Here is a 14,604-nt window from a genome sequence, read left to right on the forward strand (position 1 = left end):
GAAAGGGCAGGGTCTTCTGAAGAAGCAAGAAATTGCTAGATTGACAATGCATTTACTTATGCATGAGCCTTCTTTCAGCTGAATGGGAAGGGAAGCAATTTTCAGCAATTCCCCTCTGCACCCCCATGGGGACCCTCCTGAGTACATTTCGGGTAGGGGCTGGGGGGATAGCTGAAAATGGCTTCCCTCCTGGTACCACTCACAAAAGCTTGACTGCCAGCTAAATGATGCTGTTGACACCAATGTCAACAATGTGTTATGTATATCTATAAAATATCCAGAAATGTATACATTAAAACAAAGAATTAAAATTAATAACAAGACAAAACAAATCAACACTGAAAACAAGAGCAGTAGAAAACCCATTGAAAATCAAACTCAGGTAACTCCTCCAGCTTACCCGACTGTTCTCAGGAAAGTCTTCCTGAACGAAAACATTTTCACTTCCCAATGAAAAACTGTACAAGGAGAGATCCTGGTGAACGTCAAGCTGGCAAATTCCACAAGGTGGGTACTACAGCTGTTAAAAGCCCTGGCTCATCTTTTCATTGCTCTAATGCCAACAAAGGAGAGTATCAGAGTGAGCATGCTTCACTTGCTGATCTGAGATACAAATAGGAAGAGGTATGCAGAGTCCAGGTAACGCAGAGTTGAAAAGGTAAGAACTAGAACCATTGCAGGCTGAGTTCTATGTAGGGTTTGTGTCTGATAAAACCACACATAGCCAATGACAGTTCAGGCAGTGGCACAACTAGGGGTGGGGAGAAACTCAATTTAGTCTGCATTTAAAGGTGAACCCACAAAACTTGTACTTTTCAAAACAATATGGGAACTGAAACAGTTGTCCTTTGCAATTTCTTCTCTGAATTTTGCAATGCATCTCTCCAGCTAAGTAATGTGTACAAAAATGCATATGCTGAAGTGTGCATAGAAATGCATACATTAGTGACAATAATGATAAAAATGCATTACATTGGGGAAAATCGAATACAAAAATGTGTATATTAGGAGAAATTTGCACTAAAATGCTAATGAATTTTGAGGAGGACTTTTTGTAAAAAAACACAAACTGATGTGGAAATGTGAAAAACGGAATTTAGGGTTGTAAAAGTAAAAAACTGGGAAAACCCCAAAATGGTCAGATTTTCTCATCCCTAGACACAGCTAAAATGGATTAATTGGAACAATAAAAGTACGCTGAACATCAAGTAGAATGTGTGATGATAAAGCAAATACAATACAGCTCTGGCGCTGACTGAATAATAACCGAGGCTGCAAACCTATGCACACTTTCCAGGCAGTAAACCCCATGGACACAGAGGAATGAATCAGTAAACATGCATAGAATTTTGCAATTAGCTAGTTTGTATAGCAAAGCTCCCTTCCAGAAATATTCATATGGCAAAAAGAGCAGCATCCACTTAGTTCCACAAACAATGTTTCCTAAGTGGGTTATCGTTTTAGAAGGAAGATTAAAATACAGCATTCAGAACTCCCTCAGAACTCATGGAAATAATTAGGTTGTTTATCAAGAAGGAAATTCCTGCATACCTTGTTATTTCGGTACGAAGCACTGCACTGGGCAATAGGCCATTGTACTTCAGATGGGAAAATAGTTGCCTGAAAATAATGATAACATAATTTGGGCTAAAGAGCAAAACATCACTCAAAAGTAGTATAGTCCCAAAAGGCAAGTATGGGTGGAGGTTTTCACAAAATAGTTTGCATCACTGTGTTAGAATTTTGGATAGGGTATCAGATTCTCAACATGCTTTTCCAGATGCCATTTATTTTTGACAGTGTATTATAATTTATTTAAGGAAAAGGAGGGCTCAAGGGATTTTGAATGGAAGAGCCAAAGTTGATTTGCTAGGTCAACAGTTTAACTTGGATCCAAGGAGTTTCATCCCAACACTTGTTACCATATGTGGATAAATGTCATGTAGGCAGTTGTTTTTGTTTATTTTTTATTTTTATAAAGAGAGGTTCTAGCTCATTTGCCAGAGACTGAAACATATGCAAACTCAGTCCTTTAGCTTTCTACAAGAAAATGTACATACGTATCAAGGATAATACTCCATGGGATGAAGGCTGAGAAACTGTTCTCTGAATCATCCACATGTTTTTCGTTTGGGATTCAATTAAAACCCAAAACTCAGGTAAAATACCAGAACCAATACTTATTTCTTTGTTTTATTTCTATTCTAACTTTTGATTCAGACAGATCCCGAAGGTGGGTTCAAGGGTGTAGTCGTCCAGGGTCTCAGGGGGTCTTAGATCCCTTACTTTTTTGGCAGCAGGGTCCCAGCAGGTCAATATCTCCAGCATCCTATAAGCCAATCAGCATGAAAGGTGAGTCTGTTAGCCACTGAGAAGAGTCTTCCAGCATGCTTTCTTGTCCTTTCCTGCTTATTAGAGCTAATCAGAGTGAAGGGAGGTGAGTCAGACACTGAGAAGACTCTTCTCAGTAGCTCCTTTCATGCTTATTGGCTCCTATGGATGTCTGTTGTTGTGGGAGAAGGTTTTAATCAGTAGTGTAGTAGCAAATTCAGAAGTGAGGGTCCCTTCATGTTACTTACAGCCACGCCCCCTTCCCCCTTTTTTGCTGGGTTGAGAATGATAACCTTGTTAATGTCTTTTCCCACAACAACAGATGTCCTTAGGAGCCAATCAGCATGAAAGGGAAAGTGTTTGCTACTGAGAAGAGTCTTCTCAGAGACTCAGTCACCGCTTTTCACTTTGACTGGCTCCAATCAGCAGGGAAAGGACAAGGAAGTATGTTAGAAGCCTCTTCTCAGTGGCTAACACACTCCCCTTTCATGCTGATTGGCTCATAGGATGTTAGAGACATAGGGACCCTGCTCCCAAAAAAGAAAGGGGTGTAAGACCCCCCTGAGACCCCCGAGGTCTAAGAGCCCCTGAGGTGCAGTCCAAACCTATATAAGTATCTAAATCTGTTAGTACAAGCAATGATTATTATTAACAGCTACCTGAGAAAGAAGCAGTGCTCTGAGTGCCTAAAACAAACATGTCTTGAATGAATTTTGGTTTCTCCTGGACTGATTCTATAAGGCCCAGTTTTTGTGTATAAAGAGCAAGTTGTACTGGACTGCTAGAGGCCCCTCCTTAACTGGAGCAGTTATCTAGTGAATTAAAACCTTGCACGCAAGCGCATCTTACCACAAAGCTGCACTTGCACTGCAGAAAAATAAGCACATGCCACATATGGAATATTCCTGATTACTCATATATTGTATTTCTGGGAGTTTAATCCCAGTTTACGCATTGTATTAGTTATGTTTACACTACCCTTCCCTGCTCTTGAACACATTTTTATCTTGTATTCTTATGGCAAGAAAAGAGCTACTGCACCGTCAGCTTAACACCCTCCCCACCCCAGTCAATAATGCTTCTGCTCATGCGATTTCACATTTGCCATGTTGACTTTTACTGCTGCACTGAACTATTGTGGTGCTGCATTAGCACAAGCCAGCTAATATAGCTTAACCATCACCTGCCCATTTCCAGCTTATTTTGTAAAGTTAAAAGTACACCCTTCAAGAGTGTCATAAGAGTTTTAAATAGACACCAATTGTATCCAAACAGTACCTAGATTGTACAAAAGAAAAAGATCAAAAACGTAATACTAGTACAATGCAGGTACAATTTGGATCCCTTATTTACAGTGCAGACTGTTATTTCGTAAAGTATTGCGCTTGTTGGTGGCGCTATATGAAAAGACTAGCCATTTAGGTCTCCCAGCGTTCCCCCTTGGAGTTAGTTCACCAGTTTAGGTTGAAGTGAGCACTCTGAAGCATTCCGAGATACAAAATTGCTGCCTACACACTACCATGTGATTTAGAAGTATGAAACTAAGGGTGGCTTTGCCAACTTCTAAAGTACATGGTAGTGTATGCGGAGCCATTATGTCTCTGCCTTCTTACACATGATATGGCCATGGGCTGGTGCCCATTGGGACAGGTAGGGCAGAAGGCAGAAAAGCAAAAAGTAGGTGGAGCCAGAGTCAATGACAGGCAGAGCCAACTAATTTTGTCTCTGGTCCTCTTCCCTGCTGATTGAGACTAAGGAAGAGGAAGATGACTGCCAGGGACACTCCCTGGACTGGTTGTAAGGAAGAAGGCAGGTGGATTCAGAGGAATCAAGGCTGAAGGTTGTATTTGCCCTTAGGGACAAGCCTCCACTGGCCATGGGTTTGCCTTTCAGACATGATTCTTTATCAGGATTGACTGCACCACTATCTTCATTCACACTAAGCAAACTGTGTACATCCTGTCTACATGCATGGAGCTGGCTTATAGCAGACTGTTGAGCCCTCTAGGTCAGTTGTGTATTTGAGTCGCACAAAATTTCTTTCCCACCCACACCCAACTTCCTCTTGCCTAACGATGCCAGGGATTGACAGTGCAACTCCCACAGTACATGCTCAGTCCCTGAGCTATGGCTCCACCAATCTAGATGAGCTTCTCAGATATCTGAAGCTGCCAATGAAGCATAGTCACCCTCATAGTGATGTCTTCCAGGGGCTCTAGCGTGGCTTTCTGCAATTCATTTAACTAGCTTGACCAAAATGAATATTGTGCTATTAAATAAGCAGACAAGGAAACAGTTTCTGGCTTCATGCAGGTCAGAAAATATCATTAGCGAACTCTAAAGCAGTTTTCCAGTAGCTGGGTCCAATTCTCCATTTTCAGCTAGGAACAGGTCTATGCTGCTCGAGTGCAGCTCCTACCCTGATTGCTGCAGAGCAGTGGAGATGACCAGGCCACAGCTAGGGATGGAAAGATCGGTCAGTTTCGGTTCTCTCACTTTCTCATGCTTCCACTCTTACATTCAGTTCTCCACATGTCTGCAGCAATTAGCAATTTTTTTTAAAATCCTCATGAAAATTCTTCAGCATTTTAGTGTGAATTTCTCCAAGTAAACACATTTTTGTATGTAGTTTTGACTAATGTACACATTTTACAAGCAGTTTCTCCCAATATTATACATTGTTATTTTCACCAATATATTCATTTCATTTTTTCTCCATTGTTGCAGATCAGATTTTTATGAAGCAACTTTCCACAGCTATTTCTGAAAATAGTTTTTTAAAAATCCACCTCTAAAATATTGATATTAAGAATAGTAATTTTATTGATATTTCCTTTCGTTTATCAATATTTCCTTTCAAAAGATCAATATCAATATTTTTTGTGAGAGAAAAAACCTAATTAGTAAAAGCAGCAGCTAGCAGACAAAGAATGAACTTGAATAGATAGCGGCCCATTAGGCTGAGGGAATGCTTTTAAACTGGCCAATGGACCTCATCCCTACTAGCAAGATCAAGTGATAGAGAGCAGGCAATAATTTTGTGTCCAGATCTCAACTAGTTTATTGTGGACTCTTGTGCTAGTCATGCATGCAAATCTTTTGTAGCATCCACAGTGCATCATCCTCAAGATGTCATCCCATATTTCCCTCCCCTTCCTTTAATCCAGATTTTCTGTTGTTTTTACTTATCAGATTTTCCCTGGAAGAGTTATGTTGACTCTTTCAAAAAGGAGTAAAATGCAGCATTTTCCCTTAACCTAGTGCGAACAGAAGGACTGGAAATGCTGCCTTATTCTTCCAATTGTTCTGTGAAGAATAAAAGTTTCCTCATCCCAGTGCTGGGCTGAGATGACTTTGCAAGATCTCTGACTGTGCTAAGAGAGGTAGGGGAGACAGGTCTGCATGCATGCACACATGGAAAAATACACATTATCCATGCCCACTGCTAACAGGTTGTCCTCAGAGCAGTGTAGCTCATTGGAAGAGCATCTGCTTTGTATGTAGAAGGTTCCAGATTCAATCTCCAGGTGGGAAATTGCCTGAAATCCTGGAGATCTGCTGTCAGTCAGCAAAGACAATACTGAGCTAGATGAAACAATGGTCTGACTTGGCCCAAGGCAGCTTCCTACAAGGACTGGCTGAGCATCCATCTACCCCTCAAGCCAAAAATGGTTGGCTACCTCTGCTGTAGAGCAGCAGTGATTGCTCCACACCTGCTTTTGTCAGGTGTTTACTGCTATTTAAAGAGTGGATTAGTGAAGCATGGCAGATCCACAAACACAATCTGAAATCTCATATTGGGAATGGGTTCCTCATTCCACTTCCATAATAGAGCTTGGCTGCATACACACTAACCCACTTGTAAGGGATAAATGTACTCTCAGTCCAGAATTGTTCATGGCTATCCTAACCACCCACCCACAATGGCCCTGGGCAGGTGTGAATCTGCAGTGAGCTTTTATTTTCAGAATGAACCCACTTTGTCAAGAAGGGCTTTTCAGGGGCAAAAAGTATGTAATTGATATAGGTTGTATGTGGACAATGTAAAAAAAAAGAAGAGCCCAGTCTCCACTGATTCTAGACTAAAATGTGGTGGGTACACAGCCTTTGATTGCAAGACAAGAACAACATTTTTCATGAAGCACTTTATTGAATAGCCATAATACATCAGCTTAGGTTTAAAGGTGCTTTAGAGCTGGTCCATTGATAACATGTCAGTTCTTTGAAGAAAGCAATTGCCTTATAGGGCTCTGCTCCCTGAACCAAACTTCTCTTCTGCTTCTGGGTCCTATTATGCACAGAGTACGAAGTCCATGTTCATGCTTTCTCATACACTCTAGTGCAGATAACATTGTTCATATCACATTCCTAGGAGGTAAAAGCCAGAAGAATCAGTGTATCACATAAACTAGTCATTTCATACAACCCACAATTTCAAACAAGTCGCTCAGATATTGTCCAAATAAGTTATTACTGCAGTGGAAAGTTACAGGATTCATAAGCAAGCCAGCAGTTGAGTCAGTAGTTCATCTTTAGACAAGTTACCTGTAATTTTTAAATTGTGTTTCTTATCTGCCCTTCATCAAAAGTTCCCAGGGAGAGTTACAGCATACAAAAACATGACACAGTAAAGAGCAACCCCACCCCTAATTTGAGAATCATGAACCATACAACATATTACTGGGAGAACACCAAAATCAGTTCAATTTTCAGTGGTCCAGGTAAAGAGGTTTGTCTTCACAATTGTGAGAAGCCTTAAAGAGATTGTGCCCGATGCACCTCTCTGGGAAGTCAGTTCTACATTCTTGGGGCCATCAGAGATAAGGCCTTCTTACAAGTAACCACACTGAACCTCTGAGAACAGCAGAACCACCAGGAGGGCCTTCTCTGCTTATCTTAATTCCCAAGCTAGTCTATAAGGAAGACTGTGCTGTTTCAGCTATTTGGGTGGGGAGCAAGTTTCAGGGCTTTAAACATTAATATGAGAACCTTGAATTTGGCTTGGAAACTCGTTGACAATCAATACAGCTGCTTCAGAATAGGTGTTATATGTATTCTTGCAGCTGCCACTGCCAACATTCTGGTCACTGCATTCTATACCAGTTGCAGCTTCCAAAAAGCGAAAGGCAGCCCCACACAAAGCAGATTGCAATGGTCTAATCTCCTGTTCGCATCTTATATAGAGTATGTAGACACAGGGACCTTCTTTCACAACTAGATTAGCCTGCACATGCAGCCACAGTAGCATGATAGATGCCTCTGCATATCAGAAGTCAAGAGTTGTCGACAAAATGGCACAGGCTAGTAAGCATGGCCCAAATCACCAACCTCACTAGTGACCAGTGTTATACCATTCACACTCACAGCTGTAAGCTGCGTGCAAGTATTTGTATACATGGAAGCAGTTTCCATGCCATTACATAGAAAGAGAGCCTTGTTTTGGTTAATGTCAAATGCTGAATACAGCTAGTGGTTCTGAGTAGTATCAGCCTAACATTCCATATATGTGTAAAGTAAGTCCTCCTCACTAATAAATAATTTGGGATTGTGTTTGTTCTAAATTCTAAATACGTAAACAGGCCAGAACCCCAGAAGGTTCTGAGTTTTTTCCAAGACCCAATAGCTTGCTTTGTCTCACCAACATATATTCATTGGCCCCAAAATCTAGTTTCCCCATTCTCCAATAACATTAAACCCCAAGTAAAACAATATACAACTGATAGTCTTACAGAGGCAGAATAAGCCATTCAAATGTTGCTTTTATGCCATGATGACTTCTAGGCTGGATTACTTTATAATTTACTTTGTGTCAGACTTCCTGAAAGCAGGTTAGAAAATTCCAACAGGTTCAAAATGCAGGCACTCATTCGTTGTCAGATGTTGATTATTAAAAGCACACCTCGTTTAGGGACTCAGTTCAAAGTACAGATGTTGAGCTTCAAAGGTCTGGGTCCCGGTAATGTATTTTATAACTAGTGCTATTGAGTGTGTTCCTAATAAAAGAACGTGTGGCCCTTTAGATGTTGTTAGAGTCCCTCTCCCATCAGCCCCAGCCAGCATAGCCAACAGTCAGAGATTATGAATGGTATTCAATGCTAGTCATACTCAGAGTAGATCAATTGAAGTTAATGGACATAACTAATTTAGGTTCATTAATTTAAATGGTCTTGGAGGTCGCTGATCCATAGGGTCACTATAAGTCGTAGTTGACTTGAAGGCACATAACAATTTAAATGGGTATACTCTGAATAATATTTAGCTGAGTTTTAGTCCAATAACACCTGGATGGTCACAGGTTCCCCACCTTGATATAGATTTTGGGAGCAAAGGAGAACATTTCCTGGCACAGAATCTTGATGTAAATTCCCAGAACAGAACAGAGGCCAGGCAGAAGGGTAGCCAGATTTTCTTGTAGGTGGATGCTGACTGGCAGTATAAACCACCCTTTCATCCAATTACCTAGATCCTCCCTTAATCCCTTACACTATGCCCAGGGCTAGCAGTCTACATGTGTGGACATGAGCAGAGTTCAGAAAATTTGAATGAACCCAGCAACCAGCATGAGAGCTGAAGAAACTTGGAGCTGGTTTACACATGTAAGCTGGCCTAGCTACTTAAGTCTGTGTGGGATTCTTCCTGTAGACAGCACACTGCAGCCAAAAGAATCTTTGCCATTAATGTAAATGTACTGCCTTCCAGTCGATTTCGACTTATGGCGACCCTATGAATAGGGTTTTCATGAGGCTGAGAGGCAGTGACTGGCCCAAGGTCACCCAGTGAGCTTCATGGCTATGTATGGATTCGAACCCTGGTCTCCCAGGTCATAGTTCAACACCTTAACCACTACACCACACTGGCTCTCTTGCCATTAATATCTGATGTTTATTCAATGTTCCTACACTCTAGAATGGCAGCTATTAGTCTACTCACTGTAAACTAGTTCTCAGTTTGTTCATAAAAGCAACATTCTAGCCATTGCAAAGGTGGTTTGAAACCCTGTAGGTGATATCCATAGAAGATGACCCTGTGCACAACAAGATGAGTTTATAAACCTGCCAATTGTGTGCCACTCATGATCTCTAGTTCCTTTCTAAAAACTTTTCCATCTGATCCTGTATCTACATACTTGCAAAAAGAGAATAGGAAATATTCAGAAAATTACCAGAATGGTCAACACACATTTAAGTCTCATTACTTTCAATGAACACACCCCAATATTGTGTTTGTTCCTGTTTTTATCTCTTCATTTGGTCAGTAAAATGGGAATGGACTGCCTTTAAGTCGATTCCATGGTAAGCAGTATTCAGAGGTGGTTTACCTTTGCCTTTCTCTGAGGCTGAGAGACAGTGACTGACCCAAGGTCACCCAGTGAGCTTCATGGCTATGTGGGGATTTGAACCCTGGTCTCCCAGGTCATAGTCCAACACTCTAACCACTACACCACACTGGCTCTCACAATTTGATCAGTATTAGCTCATAATTTTGTCATTTTGACCCTCATATTACATTATAAATGCTGGAAAAAAATGAACTCACCACAACCAGCTTTCCATCCGTTATTTTTCTTTTTATTGTAGTCTCTTTGCCATCCCATTTCTGCACCTGATTGAGTGACCCATTGTCTAATGTCACAACACTCTGCCAAGAAGAGAATTATTAGTGTGTTTTGAATATTGCCAATCTATGGTTAAGAAGTTTGCATATGATTTGGCTTGATGCCTGAATTAACAAACCATGGAGTGATGACTATCACTCCCATCTCCAGACCCTACACCAGGGGTATCCACTGTGATATTCTCCAGAAATGGTTGAACTCCAACTCCCATTACCTCCAGCAAACATAGCCAATAATCAGGGATGATGGGAATTGGTGTCCAATATCCGAATTTTATCAACCCAGTGGCTGCAGCAAAGGAAAAATGAAATCAGAAAGCAACTCAATACTACAGGTTGCCTGTTGCTCAAATCACATAAATTCTTAACTACAGTTAATAAAAACTGTGCCACAACATGAACAAACAGAAGCTTATAGTAGAATAATCAGGGCTGCCCAAATTGGGTTTGTTGCACTTGTCAGTTGGAATTGGGCATATATCTGGCCAAAGTTACACAGGGGACAGCCACCTGAAGTGGGTGGCGAGAAGACCATCCTGCGCATCTTTGCTGCTTAGTAAACCATAGTGACATTATAGAAGTGTAAATCATGCAAGTGTGAAACACTGGACTGCCTTTTGACAAAGTTCTCAGCATCGCTAGAGGTCAGCCCCAGCACCCATTTGCAAAAACTCAGCAAATTACCCATGTCACGAGCAGACAGCATCTCATTAAGAAACTACAGCCAGTATTCAATACCTGTTTATAAAAGATTTGACTACCTGCATGGCTAGAGTTCTGCTAACACCTAGAAACCAATCGCTACCTAGGGCAGCAGAGCCTCATGCCTGGAGACCAAATGCAGCCCTCTTTATCTGACCCTTGGAACTCTCCCCGGGTTATGCCTCTCACCAGTCCTGTTCCACAACCTCAAGTGCTTTTGTCTGACTAGAATGTGTCCTTGAACTGCAGTCATGCTTTGGGCTTGTCTGGGTGGAAGATGGAGCGATGTCGGGGGGGGGGGGGAGTGTGTGTGCTTGGCATGTAGCCTGGTGTACAAAGATAGAGCCATATCCAATTGTTCCATCCTCTCTGCTCCCGCCCAACGCAAGAATGTGGCCACTAGAGAGTTGTCAGCAAGGAAACGTGGTCCCTGGGCTGAAATAATGTTCCCCATCTCTGCCCTAGGGAATTCATACAAAAGGCCTATCAGGACAATTACCTGCTGCTTACCCTGCAAAAGATGCTTTGGTCACACTCTTCCTCCCACTTCAAATGAAAACAAACACACCCACTATCCTATCCCAATCTGAACAGGTGCCTTTGAGATCCACTCCCCTACACCACACTTTAAATGATGCCTATCCTGCACCTCCAAGATTCAAATCAGAAATAAATTGAGAAAATAGGGCACACCTTTACTTTCCTGTCATCTGCTGTGGTCTCATCAAACTCTTCTCCCAGTTTGAAGGAAATTTCTGTGTTCTTTAAACTGCTCTCTGTTTTGATGGCTATTACATCTCCGTTGCAACTGATGATCACATTGGGCTTGGCAACCCCAGCCATCTTCCTGGTGGCAAAGCCTACACCTAGAAGCCAAACCAAACGCCATTAAGCTCTCATACTCTCATCATAAGCTGCTGGGTCTTTGGAGATCAAGACAGACAGCTAGTCACAGCTATGGCACAGCCCATGCAGGGTCATGCAAAAAAATAGCAATTATAAAGCAAAAATGGGGGGAAATTTAAAAGCCTACCATGGGCAACTAAGCTCCTCCTGCCCCTGTTTCCCACATTATTTATCAGCAGTTATTCCCCGCTCCTCCCTAGGGTTGGTCTCACTAGCAGAAACAGCTGGAGAAGCTCAGTGATAGAGCATCTGCTCTGCATGTAGGAGGCTCCAAATTCAATCCCCAGCATCTCCAAGTAGGGCTGGGAGAGATTCCTGACTAAAACCCTGGAGTGCCGCTGCCAGTCAGTGTGGATGCTACTGAGCTACTAGGACCAATGGTCTAGTACCAGATGTCTCCAGGAAGTCCACAGGCTGGATGAGAGGGCAACAGCATTCTACCCCATGTGTTTTCCAGTATTCAGAGCATGCTGCCTTTGATCAAAGAGATAACATTGCCATAATGAGCATTATTTATGTATTGAATTTTACATCCCACCCTTCTACTTGAAGGAACTCAGGTTGGCAAAGATAAACAAAGCAATTTAACAAGGACAAGAAAAACATACTAAAAGCAGTTAGAAACATTCTATAACACAGGTAATTATTCTAAAACACAGCTAAAAATATCCTTTCATCAGTGATCTTCAAATGCCTGGGTGAACAGGAATGTTTTCAAATTCCTCCGGAAAGTTAATAGCAATTGGGACAGATGCACCTCACTGGGATTCCACAAACAGGGAGCCACCACTGAAAAGGCCCTGTCAGGGAGTCAGCACCAACTGGGCAACACTCAGCTGTGGCACCACCACCAATGACTAGTAGCCATTGATAGCCTTATCCTCAATGAATGTATCTAATTGCCTTTTAAAGCCATCTAAACTGGTGGCCGCCACCACATCTCATGGAAACAAATTCTGTAGTTTCAGCTGTGCACTCTATTAACTATGCTCTTTGTTTTGCTGTGCTTACCACTGTCACGTCTTCCGTTTCCAGTTCAAATTTTCAGAATGCTGTCCCTTATGTAGCGAAAACCTCACCACCCCATAGACAAGAAGGAAGGATCAGCAGACTCAGAGTAATCCCAACGGTTGAGGAAAAACAAATTATCTTTAAGGGGGAAAATGTAGGGGAACCCCCCCTGCAGACCCAGCTCAATGAGGACAGAACAGGTGTACAACCCATAGAATACGGATTGAGCATTGAAAAGAAAAATACCTGGATGCTGCATGGGAGGAGTAATGTAGCAGATGGAAAAGGAGGATGAAGGACAGACATGGGCAAATGAGACAGAGAGAGCCATCTCATAATTGGATCATTCCCTGGTTTATACTGAGAAGCTACTTTTAAATGAACCCAGGAATGAGAATATTACCCATAGGAATGAACAGAAAAATCAAAGGCTAACGTATGTCCATATCCTCCTCCCCCATGGAAAAACCTCACAGCCCAATGAGGACCAAGCCTGCCCTGTGGGAACTGTTGGGAAGTCAGCAGAAAGAAAGGGGGCATCACAGCACAGCTGGATCCATAAAGAGAAGGTCTCCACACTGCAACATTTTGATTTTGGCTTTTCTTTCTAGGCACCGCCTTGCCAAAATTTCATCTAACCTTTCCTAGGCACTCTCTTAAACAGTGGTAACAAAAACCCTTTTTGGTAGCTACCAGTTTCGCAATACAGCTAAATAGCAGCGAGTAAAAAAAAATAAAATTAAACAGTTTTTTACATAAGGCATCATAGCGTATAGCACAACACTTTTTTAAAGCAGCATGCTTTAATAGTCCGGTGTCATAACCAGAAAAACATGCTGGGATGTATTCAGTTAACTTTTACTCAGAGCAGACCCACTGAAATTAATCAATCCAAGTTGTTCACGGCTATTCATTTCAATGAGTCTACTCTAAATGAATTGAATACAACCCTTTAACCCAAATTTAAAGGAACACAAAAATTAACAGAATGATAAGAGTGGTACCTCTACAGACTTCCTTATGGAAAATATGCCAAGCTACAATAGTCCAATAGGGTTGCTAGTACTACTTAATAAACTTATTTAGGATTATGATGCAAATTACTTGGAAAGCATTCAAAAAACACTGTAAGTGAACATACTTAAACATGCCCTAGGATGAGGCTATCTAGTAAAAAAAGAGCTTGATGTAAGTTACAGCATTCCATTCCAGCCCTCAGTTTGTTAAAAAAGTCTAAATCCAGGGAACTCAGAACTAAGCATGTTTGTTTGCAGACCAATAACCACTAATTCAAGGAACAAGTAATCAAAGAAACAGTTATTATGCACTTCCCCACATAAGACTAAAATAAAAAGTAGAACTCCATATCATAACCAAGTCAATTCACAAAAATGCTGATTCCTACTTACCAAGTTCTTTCATATAGTCATCAAATTTCTCACTAGAAACTAGCTTCCAAGTTCCCAAAAATTGATCACACATGGTGTAAGATTAACTAAGCCTCCTAAGGAACTTCTTGCAAGACTGACTGAAAGTCACAAAAACACACACCACCTCTACTATAGAGCCATATAATGACTTTAAAAAGAAACCTTGAGCATGTGACCCTCCTGGATTAACCAATAGTAACAGAAACATTCAAGGACTAATTACCAGGGTTACTTTCTTCTTTTCTCAGTGGGTCATAGTGCTATTAGTCACTGCAGCATAGAGTCGTGTTTGTCAGCATTTAATTATTTTGCTTGAATAGCTGTGGCAATCTGTTGTTTCATTTTAAATAATGCCCCTTGTTTGGAAGGAAATATTACAATCTTTAATCTGCATTGATTTAGTTATGACAGCATCTCTCAACTATACTATTGATTACACACACTCACAATTATTAACAGGAGAATTCTATACATGTTTATTCAGAAATTAAGTCTCACTGTGCTCAGTGGCATTTATTTCCATGTAAAGGTGCCTAGGATTGCAGCCTAGAATAATTAGATTTTTCTTTTAACCTATCCACATGTAGTGGACGAATGGAGCAGACAAACC

General features: G+C 41.3%; 1 protein-coding gene across 1 annotated transcript; it reads right to left on the reverse strand.

Annotated features, from left to right (window-relative positions):
* Positions 1 to 6,461: 6,461 nt before the first annotated feature.
* LOC133372960 (fatty acid-binding protein, adipocyte-like) lies at positions 6,462 to 14,125 on the reverse strand. The gene is made up of 4 exons (XM_061602237.1): positions 13,974 to 14,125; positions 11,341 to 11,513; positions 9,868 to 9,969; positions 6,462 to 6,699 (listed from the first exon to the last, which is right to left on the reverse strand). The coding sequence occupies exons 1-4, from the start codon at positions 14,044 to 14,046 to the stop codon at positions 6,649 to 6,651; spliced, it is 399 nt and encodes a 132-aa protein (XP_061458221.1). The 5' UTR covers positions 14,047 to 14,125; the 3' UTR covers positions 6,462 to 6,648.
* Between the last annotated feature and the right edge of the window lie 479 nt (positions 14,126 to 14,604).

This window comes from Rhineura floridana, chromosome 1 (assembly GCF_030035675.1).
Source record: "Rhineura floridana isolate rRhiFlo1 chromosome 1, rRhiFlo1.hap2, whole genome shotgun sequence".
NCBI classification, from domain to species: Eukaryota; Metazoa; Chordata; class Lepidosauria; order Squamata; family Rhineuridae; genus Rhineura; species Rhineura floridana.